Source organism: Giraffa tippelskirchi, chromosome 6, assembly GCF_054371585.1.
Source record: "Giraffa tippelskirchi isolate mGirTip1 chromosome 6, T2T-mGirTip1v1.2.pri, whole genome shotgun sequence".
Lineage (NCBI taxonomy): Eukaryota > Metazoa > Chordata > Mammalia > Artiodactyla > Giraffidae > Giraffa > Giraffa tippelskirchi.
The window spans coordinates 153,405,147-153,418,511 of NC_137280.1; the positions used below are offsets into that span (position 1 = coordinate 153,405,147).

General features: G+C 39.9%; 1 protein-coding gene across 12 annotated transcripts in view; it reads left to right on the forward strand.

Moving 5' to 3' along the window:
* Positions 1-13,365, forward strand: part of LOC145511146 (V-type proton ATPase subunit S1-like protein) — a 66,716-nt gene that overhangs the window by 31,699 nt on the left and 21,652 nt on the right. For 10 of the 12 annotated variants that reach the window (XM_081503880.1, XM_081503884.1, XM_081503886.1 and 7 more), the window contains 3 exons: positions 1,148-1,198; positions 4,322-4,559; positions 9,423-9,866. In XM_081503880.1, the coding sequence (XP_081360006.1) occupies positions 1,148-1,198; positions 4,322-4,559; positions 9,423-9,725 (592 nt within the window). In that variant the 3' untranslated portion in view covers positions 9,726-9,866. Of the gene's footprint in view, positions 1-1,147; positions 1,199-4,321; positions 4,560-8,615; positions 8,814-9,422; positions 9,867-13,365 lie in introns of those variants that run through there. The other 2 variants (XM_081503892.1, XM_081503882.1) reach the window with 2 other exon arrangements.

The following is a 13,365-nucleotide window of genomic DNA, read 5'->3' on the forward strand; positions in this document are numbered from 1 at the left end:
ACTATAGAGAAAATATTATTATGTTTCTGTATCGTTAGCAGTTTCTGAACAAATTTTGCTGAGATTTGGGTTAAAAGATAAATCTTGGTTAAGAGATGCACCTCCTCAGAGAATGTGATTACATGTCAAGAAGTAATGAAGCTAGCGCCACTGAGATAGTCCAGGACTTGTAAACCCAGAGGCTTCTTATAATCTCCTTGGAGACATTTATTTACATATATGGCTATTAGACATGCAGCCATTTGTTTCCTTTTTAATGAGCTGTTTGCTCCCATTCAAAGACTAATAATATATCTCATACACTTTTATTTTCCCAAGGAGAATTTCTGACACTAAGGAAGTAAATGTTTCTCTCCTTCTCTCAGGAGATGAAGAAGAAAGCACTCCAATATGAGCTTCCAGATTCATAATTTTAGTATTCCTCACCTACATTATAAATCCCTGTATGTGCAGGATGACATCTGGTTTTCAGGAGGGGGAAGAACTGGGCTAAAAGGGGAGCCAATATAGTTATTGCTCTGAGTTAGTAATAATCTGTTTCTGCTCTAGGAAATCTTGTGTTAACTGTCAGAAAAATGTGATTAAATATAGATAGTAAAAGCTTAAGAGTGGACTTTTTAAAAAAAAAAAGTTTTAGCCATACTGATTACAGTACCACAGCATCTTATTGTAGTTTTATTTTGTATTTTCTGGATGACTAATGATATTGACATCTTTTCATGTACTTATTGGTTGTTTGTATGTCTTCCTTTGTGAAATATATCTTTTGAAAATTTTAAAGTTGGGTTGTCTCCTTATTATTGAGTCGTTATTGCTATTTGCTGTATTTAAGATGCAAGTTTTTTTTTGTATATGTGTTGTGAATATTTTCTCCCATTCTATGACTTGCCTTTTTCATTTTCTTAACATTATCTTTTGAAGAGCAAAAGTTTCAAAAATTTAATATAGTCTAATTTATCAGTTTTTCGTATTTTTTTCAAGGAACTTTCCAACCCCAAGACTGCAAAAATGTTTTCTTATGTTTCTTCTGTGTTTTATAGTTTTAGTTGTTACATTTAGACTTGTGATCCATTTGGGGGCAATTTTTTAGTATAGTGTGGAGTTAGGGTTATTCTTATCTTGATAGACTGTAATTCTGTTTTCTTAGGTTGTCTCTGAAGTTTGGTGATGCTGAAAATCCCAGAGGTCTTGATATAAGGTAGGTATGGGTGCTACTTTGGAGTATCATGGACTCAAAACTCCAAATTAGCTCCATATAATTTATCCATTCCACATATATGTATCAAGGGCCTGCTGTGATAAGCATTGTGACACAGGAAATGCCACATTTATCTAATTTCACTGAAGAGTCAGTGGTGTTACGATGGGATCCTATAGTAATACTTTCTTTAGTTTCTGTAATACCAAAGCATCTGTATTTTTTCCTTCTTCCTTTAGTGACCTAGAAAATAAACAAATCTGAGAATGTAATACCTCTTTCCTCTGAGCAAAGAATAAAATATGTTTAAAGCTCCAGAGCTGAGGCTCTAGTTTGAAGTTATTTTCTACATAGCTTCTTACAACTGAGTCACACTTACAACTTAACAGTAACTAAAAATTCTCTGTTAGCTGAATCCCCCAGCAGACAATCAGCATAGGCCTACATTTTTCTGTGTTTATGTATGGAATAATACCTCTGCTAACAGTGACTTAGCAAGCAGTTAGGAACGACTTCAGGAGTGGGGAGCAATTTGAAGGCATTTAAATTTTTTTCTTATAAAATTATAATGTTTCCTTTCCTACAGGACCAGCTTTTTAGTGGAGATAAACACCTGTGTCTTTAACATTACTTGAAAAACCAACAGGTTGTGCTAGGGCAATCTTTTGCAAAGCTGTGTTCTATGGAGCACTTTTGCTCTGTGTAAATGTTTATAATATTCCCAGAAAGGGGGTCCTGTGGTTAAATATGTTTGAGAAAAACTGCACACCATGTCCTCTTGGAGAGTCACAGTAGAAATTTGTATATTGAAGTTTCTGTGAAGATATGCTCTTAAAGAAAAATGCTGTACTTGGTGACTTTGATTAACCACTCATTTCCTGGCTTTTTTTTTTTTTTTTTTCTGTCAATGGTTTTTCTTCACTTAGTTGTGATTTTGGTGTCTTTGTGAGAAGAGATGAGCTCAGATTTTTCTATTCCACCATCTTTTCTCTAGTGCTTTAAAATTATAATTTTTTTCTGATGCTAAAGCTATGTGGCTACTTTTCTCTAGGTAAAAAGAAAAGTGTTATTTGAATAAAAAATATTCCCCATTCCTATACCAAACAGATATTTATATGTGTTTGGGCACCTTGTAAGATTCTATTTTCCTTATAAGGTTTCTCTGAAAGATGATGGCATGTATGTTCTAAATTATGACCAATGAAACACTAGTATCCCAAGATATGCAAGAAGATATTGAGAAAAGAGCTTTCTAAATTTAAACATAGGAAATGCTAGGTTAGAGGCAGAAGAAAGAAAGAAAGAAAGAAAGAAAGAAAGAAAGAAAGGGGTATTGGAGACAAGATGCATGTCTTGAAGGATTTTTTGAGCAGTTCCATTGGTGCATCACTGCTCCCACATCACTGAGGCTGTGTCAGAACAGTCTCAGGCCGTTATCTGAAACAGGGCTGCACACAACGTGGCGGGCTCTACTGCAGCCCTAGCTCAAGAGAAGTCACTTCCGGGGATTCCAGAGGCAGCTTGCCCTTGCTGGGAATGGCTCTTGGGGACTACTCTGGAAAGTCTGACTCGACAGTCCCCATCTGAGATGTCCACCACCTTCTGGCCTTCAGCATTCTTGGTGGATTATTGCAGTGGATAGGGATGGCCAGGCTCAGTTGCATCCCCTAACAAACCTTTTTGTATCCGAATCAGGAGCCCAGGGTGTGCTGCAGGAGTCCTAGATAACATTGAATGTTTTACAGCACCAGGCTGGCACAGGACACTAGCCATGCATGCATTTCAACTTAGAGAAGCCCAGCCTATTTTATAGATGAAAAACTTAGGCCCAGAGAGGTTGTTGAACAGCCCTTATCATTACCACTAATAAGAGCTGTATTTGTGAGAACTCTTTTGGCTGCATAAAGCCAAAAGGTAACTGATCGATGAATAGGATTGAAAATGTTAGCTTTAGACACTTAACTGACCTCACCAGGGCAGCATCTTTCTCCATCTCTTGGCTCTGCTGTCCTTGTGTCAGCTTCATTCTCAGACTGGCAAGGTGGTGGCCAGCTGGCAGTTACTCACTTAAGCAACATGAAAGAGCTCTGTTGCCCAATGCTATAGCACAGCCATAGCAGAAGCACCAGGACTGCATCTTCTCAACCCTGCCTGGGCTGTATGCCCTCTCTAAACCAATCACAATGATTAAATGGCCGCAATACACTGATTGGCAGGGCCAGAGAGATTTCACTGAGTGGGGAGAGGGTCAGCTGTAATACACCAAGTTGCTGTTCCCAGAGGGAGCGGGAATGTAAATTACAGGTGGGCAAAGCCGGAATAAAGCCCATGCTTTTACCCTGAGTTATACTGATCTCAACTGCTTTCTTCTTAAAAATTTAAATATTGTTGATTTATAATGTTGTGTTAGTTTCAGGTATATAGCAAAATGAACAATCACATTAACATTTTGATCTCTATCTTTCTAGAATTTTTTCCTATGCAGTCACACATTTTTTTTCATGAAAAAAGTGATTGTGACATATGCATATTGCACCTTTTTTATTGCTAGAGACTATTCCACTCCAAGATGGCTAAGAGTAAGAGCTCTTGTCTCAGATTGGAGTCTAAGCCCAGCTCCAATGCTTACTTGTTAGTCATTTAACCCCTTTGTGTCTTAGATTTCTCACTTGTGAAATGAGGATATTATCTATCTCATGGTGTTGCAGTGAAGATTAAATAAAATACACATAAAGAACTTAGAAAGACGCTTGACACATAGTAAGAGCTACTGCTTTTATTTTTGACCATTATTTATTTAGTTAACTCTGTATTATTGTCCATTCAATTTTCAAATTTTTTGCAATAATAAAATTATTTTAATTAAAAGAAAAAAACCCACAAGCGTTCTGTATTTCCCCTTTTGTAGGAATTTGTCTTCCTCACTTTTGGTGGCTACTCTTTTAATTGGTTTCATTCTCGCGCATGAAGAGCTCTAGTTCCGAACTAGAAAGTAAAGCCTCTCTCTGAGCCAGTTCCACTTCCTGACAAAAGAGGGCGCAGTTGTACCGTTCGTAGACAATGCCCTGCGTCAGCAAATGTAAAAGTGCTTTCGGGGTAATACTGTTTTATAATCATTTTCAGATTCATCCTTACCAGTTACAAGTTGTCTATCCAGAGATGGTTTAGTTTGCACCGAGTCGAGGTTATTTTTAATAACTCAATTCAAGCAACTTTTAACGCAACTGGCGTTTACGCTCCGTCGAGTTACTCCTACCATTGCCAGCGCGTCAGCAGCCTGCAGCCATACGATGCCCTCTTGCTGCCCAGCAACACCAATGATATGTCAAGCCTGTGGGAGGTCACTTTTGTTGATTTCCAGGTAACAAACTAAAACCTGTGCTCAGTGGCCCTGTGTGTTTGGTGCCAAAGAAACTCAATGTTTGTTTGAAAACATAGACGTTTAAGGAAAAGAGAGGAGTAGGTATCTTTAAAATAATATTGGTATGAATTATCTTCTTCATCTTCTAAGGTATGAAATAGAATAGGATCAAGTATTTCCTCTTCCTGCACAGTGATCCCTCCACATTCTCATCCCAAGAACTTGCTTTTACAGTCAGGTTTTTCCAGTCCCTGGTAATTATCAGTGAGGAATGCCAGCAATCTAAGCCAGAGTGAAGCTGTGGCATGAAGCCTGGTGACTGACACTTCCTGGAGTGAGAGGCCCTTTTGGGGAGAGGAACTGTCGGACAATTATTTTATTTCCTTCAGGGAGAGGAGTAGTGATCTTATCAGGGCAGATAAGAAGTACATCTGCAGTGTTAATGACAGCTTTGGCATTTGGCATAGGAATGGAACTGTCAGCCAAGGAGTCAAGCATATCCCAAAGATCCTCTTGAAAGTATCTGGGGAAAGTCATGGAGACACAAGAGGTTCCTTTTCACCACCAGAATCTCAGGCCGAGAGACATCTGTCAACTTCGTCCTGTTTACCTGTTAAAACAGCTTAGCTTGTTCTTGTAACTCACTGAAATAGGCAGGGTTTTACATGTCCCTTTTCTGGGTACTTCTTGATTTTTTCCATATATAAATGTATATTTATTCCCCTTTCCTCTAGCTTGGATAAGTGTGGTGTGGTCATTTCGGGTAGGGAAGGAGTTTCCATTTCGGTATTTGAAAGATATGGTTTTGAGTTAACTTCTCAGTCACTTGGGCTGAGCTACTCCACCCTCTTGATTTCTGACTTATCTTTAAGGATGTAAAGAATTCATGGCCTAATATATGCAGCAACACCCAGGACCATATTAGGCATGGATTAGCATAGATTAACAGTGGCACTGTTGTAATTATATTATATACTTTGTCTTCAAAACTTACCATACTGCTGCAAGATAACTGTTATTATCCCTGTTTTACAAATGAGATGACTGAAACTCTGGTGATTACATAACTGTTCAAAGTGGTATAATTGGTAAATGGTAGAGGGAGAATTTGAATTGTGGACTATCTGGCTCCAAAGATACTTTGTAATACATATAATGTATATATCTATTTATATAATACTTATAAAGTATATATAATATCTATTTCTTTCTCTTGCCCTTTCCAAAAAGAAGCAGACAGAAAGGGCAGTGAAGAGGTAGTCATGAAAAAAGGACTAATTCACACATAATCTTGCCTAATTAAAATAGAATTAACTGATTTATACTTCCACCTTGGTCCAGAAATAACTTAAAATGACTATAGAATACTTAAAGAAAAATAATTTTGAAAAAGAGGCAAACCACTTCACATCAATTAGGATGATTATTATAAAAAAAAAAAATCCCCCAAACTGAAAATAGCAGCTATTGTCAAGGAGGTAGAAAAATTGGAACCCTTGTACATTGCTGGTGGAAATATAAAATGGTGCAGCCACCATGGAAAACAGTGTGATAGATCCTCAAAAAAATTAAACATAAAATTACCATGTGATTCAGCAGTTCCACTTTTGGGCATATACTGAAAAGTATTGAAAACAGGGACTTGAACAGATGTTTGTGCACTCTATGTTCATAGCAGCAGTATTGACCATAGCTAAAAAATGAACATAACCCAAATGCCTATCAATGGATGAATTAAAAACAAAATCTAGCATATAAATACAATAGACTATTATTTAGCCTTTAAAAGGAAGGAAATTCAGATACATGCAACAGCATGACTGATCCTTGAGGTTACTATACTGAGTGAGATAAACCAGACGTAAAAGGACAAATATTTGAATGCTTCTATTTATGAGGTACTAGAGTAGTCACATTTGAAGACAGAAAGTAGAATGGCAGTGACTGAGGCTAGGAGAAGAGGGGACTGGAGAGTTAGTGTTTAGTGGGTACAGAGTTTCAGTTTTGCAAGCTAAGAGTTCTGGAGATGGATGGTGGTGTCGGTTGCAGATGATGTGAATGTACTTGATGCCAGTGAACTCTGTACCTAAAAATGGTTTAAAATGATAGATTTCATGTGTATTTTACAATAAAAATATAACACATAAACGGGAACAACAAGGGGCTAAGAAAAATAAGAGAAGAATAGATCTGTTAAACTAGTGGTAAAGCTGGTACACAAAACCGTAGGACCATCTGTCTGCCCTGGCTGGAAGCAGCACAGTAATTTAGCTTGGAAGCTTTTGAGCAGCCAGCATAAGAAAGAATCACCCCCCCAACCCGGCGTGTTCATGGGGTCCACAAGGCTACTGAAAATGTGCAGTGAGGAGCACATCCATCCTTAGTGTGTGAGATGTGTGCCAACATCCTCAACAGCAGCCTCATGGTGGACAGAGCTCTGGGTGTCCGAGGTGAACCTTGTAAAACACCCTTCATGTGGGCAGATGCAGAATGCAAGCCCAGTCCAGAGAAGAGGCAGTGGTGATGGGGGTTCAGGTATGTATGCAAAAGGCTGCATTCCACATACGCAGCTTTGCTTCTCTGGCTTATTCCAGGAATAGAGTGATGTCACATTCATGGCAAACTCAGATGCCTCAGGCAGGCCAGCTAGGGACTGTGGTCAAGTGTAGCCAACATTATAAGCAGTATATTTTATTCAACCCCAGATAATTTTTGCTTTGTAGGAATACAGGCCCAATATTGCCAGATCTTCTGACTTTTCAGTTAAAGATAGAAATCTAGATTCCTAGGGGAGGCTTTTAGGATTTTAGGAGCAAACAGAGCTTATCTATGGACTAGATACAGAGGGTCTGCAACCTCTAGTCCAGAAAATGGGTAGACAGCGTATCCTTCAGGCGTCCTCCACAGATACTGTTCTCAATCAAGTCTTAAGTATTAAGTGGCAGTCCATGTGAGGAAATTCTCTTTGGCTGGAGTGGTAGCATCACCTGGAGAAGGGATAGGCTACCCACTCCAGTATTCTCAGGCTTCCCTGGTGGCTCAGATGGTAAAGAATCTGCCTGCAGTGCAGGGGACCTGGGTTCAATCCCTGGGTTGGGAAGATCCCCTGGAGGAGGGCATGGCAACCCACTGCAGTATTCTTGCCTGGAGAATCCCTATGGACAGAGGAGCCTGGTGGGCTGCAGTCCATGGGGTCGCAGAGAGTCAGACATGACTGAGTGAGTAAGCACAGCACAGCAGCATCAAATGAGGACATCTTTTGTCGTTGAGTAGCTTGACTCTTCAGGCTCGTGCCTGAGGAGAAGGTCACTTTGCCTCTTCACCGAGTGGGCAGGCCAAGTATCCCAAAACTAAGAGTGTCCTTCAGGAGTTGTTTTGGCTCAGTCTAAGCACAGATATTAATAGTTGGGTGAGCAAAGCCCTTAAGTTCTATGGTATGATAGGGGGGCTACAATCATTTTAACATGGAAAATGCTAAAGAGCCCACTTAAGACATAAAAATGAAACCTCAATAAAGCATTCGTGGATAATTCAATTTTTTATTTACTCTTTTAAAACCAAATAGGTGACTGAATGAGGTGATGCTGTGGGTGATTATATTCTAAAAGCCAGCTGAATGTGGAAGCTGGCTTCCATAAATGATTGTTCTTATTTAGAGTCTTACTCTGTAGACTCTGTAGCTCCTGTTTCTTTCATTGTGATGGTACTTAGATATTGGGGCCAGTTGTTGATTTGAACCTCTCTTGTGTGTGCATGCATGCTAAGTCACCTCAGTTATGTCAGACTCTGTAAGACCCTATGGACAGTAGCCCGCCAGACTCCTTTGTCCATGGTATTCTCCAGGCAAGAATACTGGAATGGGTTGCCATGCCCTCCTCCAGGGGATCTTTCTGACCCAGAGATTGAACCCTTGTCTCTTACTTACGTCTCTTGCATTAGCAGGGTGTTCTTTTCCACTAGTGGCACCTGGGAAGCTCTGAGCCTCTCCTAGTTCTAAGTAATTAAATCACCTCATTTGTATATGTGAGAAAGCTTTTCCTTCTATTTCCTGGGCAGATTGCAAAAGGGTATATAGCTCTTCCAAAAATAGTACCAAGACTGCATGGAACAACCGATAAAGGAGAGTTAGTGAAGGGAGGAAGAAGAGACACAATATACCAGGAGTTCTGGAATTGTAAACCAAGAAGTGACTCTGAAGCCAGACTGCCTGCTTTGAATTACAGCTTCACTGAACTTAATATTGTGTGACTCCGGGCAAGTTGCTTAACTTTTCTGTGCCTGTTTCCTCATCCATAAATTAGGGTAAAATGGTAACTTATTCATAGACTGTTGTAAGTATTAAATGAGGCAGTGTTTGATAAGTAAAATTAGTATCTTCAATGAGTGTTAGCTTTTATTATCTATAGTTGACCTCACTAGGAATCATGATGTTTGCCCCTAAAAGACTCTTCTTATCTACTCACTGTCAGCAGAATCAAAGGCAGAGGAACTGAGAATTAATATTCTTTGTGAAATTTATATTAACACTTGTAAAATTTTGAGTAGACTTTTTGAATTTTAGAGACACCAGACATTTTGGTTTTAGATGAACTAAGGATCAGATTAAAAGAGGATTTATTTCAGTGCCTCAAATTTCACTGACCTCTTAATTATGACAACCATATATCCCAGAGTTTCTGGGTCAGCCTTGATTTAAAATTAAGTTTCACTAGCATTTTTTAGATAATGTGATTAGATTATTCAGCAAGTATTACCTGATATTTAATTTTAAGTAATTAGGGTCCAGAACCTCTTACCAAGCTCTTAAGTAGATCTTCTAAGAAAAAGAGTGTTCCACTTTAGCTCTTTTCTGTCTCCTGACAGATCCAAGGCTTTCCTATCAAGGGGGGACAGTTTGCCAAGGCCCGAGACTGCACCTCTTCCTTCTCGCCAGCCATTCTGATCGGCCTGGCGATGTCCCTGCTGCTGCTGTTGGTGCTGGCCTACGCCCTGCACATGCTCATCTACCTGCGCTATCTGGACCGCCACTATGATCTCATCGCCTCCCCGGCCCACTTTCCCCAGCTGACAGCTCAAGACACAGCAGAAGAGAAGGAGCTGCTGAGGAGCCAGGGAGCTGAATGCTATGAACTGAGAAGCCAACAGATCTGCAAAATTTATGTTTAACAGCATAGCTCCCTTTCCCTCAGAAGGTCTGCAGTAGGCTCCAAAAGGAGTTGTTCCTGTTCTGTGCTGTTTGCTTTGTGATATAAGGGCTTCACCAAAACTCTTGGTTTTTTTAAAAAGGAAATACATGCAAAAAATACATTTTGGAGCATCCACTGTCCTTCTTGGATAGACTTGGAGCAATGAAAAAGGCATCTTAATCTCACAGAGATAAATATGATTGCTGCCCCAGGGTGCTTTGAAAGTAAAGAATATTTCAAATTAGGGACACTTCCCCCCTGCCCCAAAATGGAGGAGGAAATGGCAACCCACTCTAGTATTCTTGCCTGGGAAATCCCATGAACAGAGGAGCCTGGTGGGCTCTAGTCCGTGGGGTTGAAAGAGTTGGACACGACTTAGTGACTAAGCCACCACCACCCCTCAAAAAAAGAGAATGATGCAATATGGAGAAGGGAAAACACACTTGGTCCTCCTTGCCTCTGCCAGTTTGGATGTGATAAATATGTAAATGATAAATATAAGGTTATCTGGAAGTTCAGAATTTAATGTATTTTTTAAAATAGTTTGCATTTTTCAGAAGTTATGTCCCAATTTTGTTTTAAAAAATAGTCCCCCTCCCCTTCACAGAACTGTTTAGGAGGACTCTTGTCAATTTGGTGGAATACTTCATTCAAGGGCATCCTTGACATTTGCTCTGCTCTTCAGAGGCAGCCCAGTTCAGTCCCTGAAGGAGCAATAATAATCTTGGCAGTATCTTACCTTTCTTATTTAATTCAGGTGCCAAGGCTTGCCTCATTTGTCTGATTTAGACTTCCGTCAGTTCTTCTAGGTACCACTTGAAATAAACAACTAAGCTAAGTAAAACCAATGTGCTTACTATGCAAACACAGCTCCAAGCCCCCTTCCCATGAGAAAGTTTCCCCTAAACTCTTTTTTAATAGAAATTATGGAGCCACCGCTGATCTTATAACCATTTTATTCCTCATGAATTTCCCCATAATGCTTTTCAGTTCTTGTTATACTGAAGAATGGCTCACTCTGCATCCTTACTGAGTCTCTAATATGCTTTCTGTATGAAAACTACATTGCGTTTCCTTAACTAGGGTTTCACACATGAGCTAGGTTCTACTAAGATCCCCTGCCCTAAAATTAAAAAGCATCTGAGAACAATGTGGGGTAGGGAGTGATGCACAGAGACATTGGATCCTCTGGGCAGATGTGGTCTGGGGTGATGGGTCTAGAGTCTAGAGTCATCTTTGATGCCAAGCGTGAACGATAATGACTGTGGGATTGATAAAACAGTCTCTTGTTGGGCATTTCTTTTGGCTGTGTTATTCTTGGCTGTGAATGTAGATTTGGTTGCAAGCCCTCTCAGAACTCTGTAAGTTCCTACTAGTCTGTAGTGAATTCCTATTTTTTTTTTAATTGAAGCATGGTTGATCTGCATTCTTTCTGTTTTAATAGCTGGATAGATTCTGTAGTCTGCAACAAAGAGTCTTGATTTATGTACTTACTTGTAATAAAGATGATTGCAGGGAACACACCTTCAAGAAAATGGGAATCTACGATTGATTATCTGACTCTGTTTAGCTTTAAATCAGGGCAAGATTTGTTAGCGTTAGAGGATGGGAGGCTGATAGCCATGCCATTCCGTAAAAAATTCATTATAGTTGCTTTGAGTGTCTGTTGGTGGTAAAACAGCTGCTGTGAGGGGCTGTAAATACATGAAGGGTCAACGTAATTTATTGTTCAAGCTGGGACACTTTTGAAAGTGAAAATGAGTGTCATTAACCATTCTAAGATAACATATAAATGGGACCGCTCCAGGCAAACTGTTGTATATAGTCACCTTAGGCATGGTGATCAACCCTGAAAGGTAGGCTAGCTCTTTCTGGCTGTGTTGCAGGGCTTACAGAAAGAAAATGATAGCTCAAGATTGTAAATTCACAGCTCAAGGCATGATATAAAATCCAGGGAGTCTCTATATAACTGATCTGCAAGGATCTCTTACCTCTTGTCAAAAAGCTGAGGTAGTTGAAAATCAGACACAAGTCTGATCCTGCAAATTGTTAAACTTTCTTGCAAGTGGAATTCATAGCCTTCCCAGGTCTCATGAGAACATTTATTTCAAAATAGAAAATTGAAATCGAAATGGTAACTGTTGGGAGAATTTAGACAACTTAAAGAATATCAAATTCCCAAACTCCATTAAGTTTTTCTTGCCAGCAGAAACATTCTCTCTGAGATGAAACTATCCTTGCCTTGCTTGAAGGTCCTCTGATAACCTTACCAGAGACAGTTACCCTGCCCATTTTCCTCAATGCTTCTAGACAACTAGTGTTGTATTCTAGCATATCCCAGGGAAACAATAGCAAAGTCAAATATGGGAGAGTAAAATTGCAAGATTTACTAATTTATACAGCATAAGACTTGGGGAATATATGTGGGAATGGGTTCTGGAGGCACTAGCTCGGAGTGAGGTGTATAATTTTAGACCAGGCTGAGTCTTTTGAGATACGTTCTCTTAGCAGATTTTGGATTGTGCTGACTGAGCAGCTGAGAGTATTTCTAACAGCTTTCTCAGTTGGTTGATTACAATCTGAATTCAGCAGTATCAGACACAATGAAATAGGCCAGAAATTTCTTAGTATGCTATAGAGGAAAAAAAATTATTTAACTTAGAAAATTGGGATATAGGAATGGATTTATCATGTATAACCTGTTCTCCATTCTCATAACTGTTTTCCTCTGTGAAGGACAGGAAGAGTATACTCCTTTTGCTATATCACTGGGAAATACAATGGGAACATAGTGTCAGAATTTTTGAAAAGTGTTCCAGGAACTGTCCTCTGTAGGCTATGGGTGAAGGTAAGAGATGCTATCCTTGAACTGGAATCCTTAGTCTCAAAGGAGTGCTGGGATCCTGGATTCAGTTCAGTTCAGTCACTCAGTCGTGTCTGACTCTTTGCGACCCCATGAATCGCAGCACGCCAGGCCTCTCTGTCCATCGCCAACTCCTGGAGTCTACCCAAACCCATGTCCATTGAGGCAGTGATGCCATCCAACCATCTCATCCTCTGTCGTCCCCTTCTCCTCCTGCCCCCAATCCTACCCAGCATTAGGGTCTTTTCCAATGAGTCAGCTCTTCTCATGAGGTGGCCAAAGTATTGGAGTTTCAGCTTCAACATCAATCCTTCCAATGAACACCCAGGATTGATCTCCTTTAGGATGGACTGATTGGATCTTCTTGCAGTCTGGACTCTCAAGAGTCTTCTCCAACACCACAGTTCAAAAGCATCAATTCTGCGGCGCTCAGCTTTCTTCACCATCCAACTCTCACATCCATACATGACCACTGGAAAAACCATAGCCTTGACTAGACGGACTTTTGTTTGCAAAGTAATGTCTCTGCTTTTAAGTATGCTATCTAGGTTGGCCATAACCTTCCTTCCAAGGAGTAAGCGTCTTTTAATTTCATGGCTGCAATCACCATCAGCAGTGATTTTGGAGCCCAAAAAAATAAAGTCTGACACTGCTTCCACTGTTTCCCCATCTATTTCCCATGAAGTGATGGGACCAGATGCCATGATCTTAGTTTTCTGAACGTTGAGCTTTAAGCCAACTTTTTCACTCTCCTCTT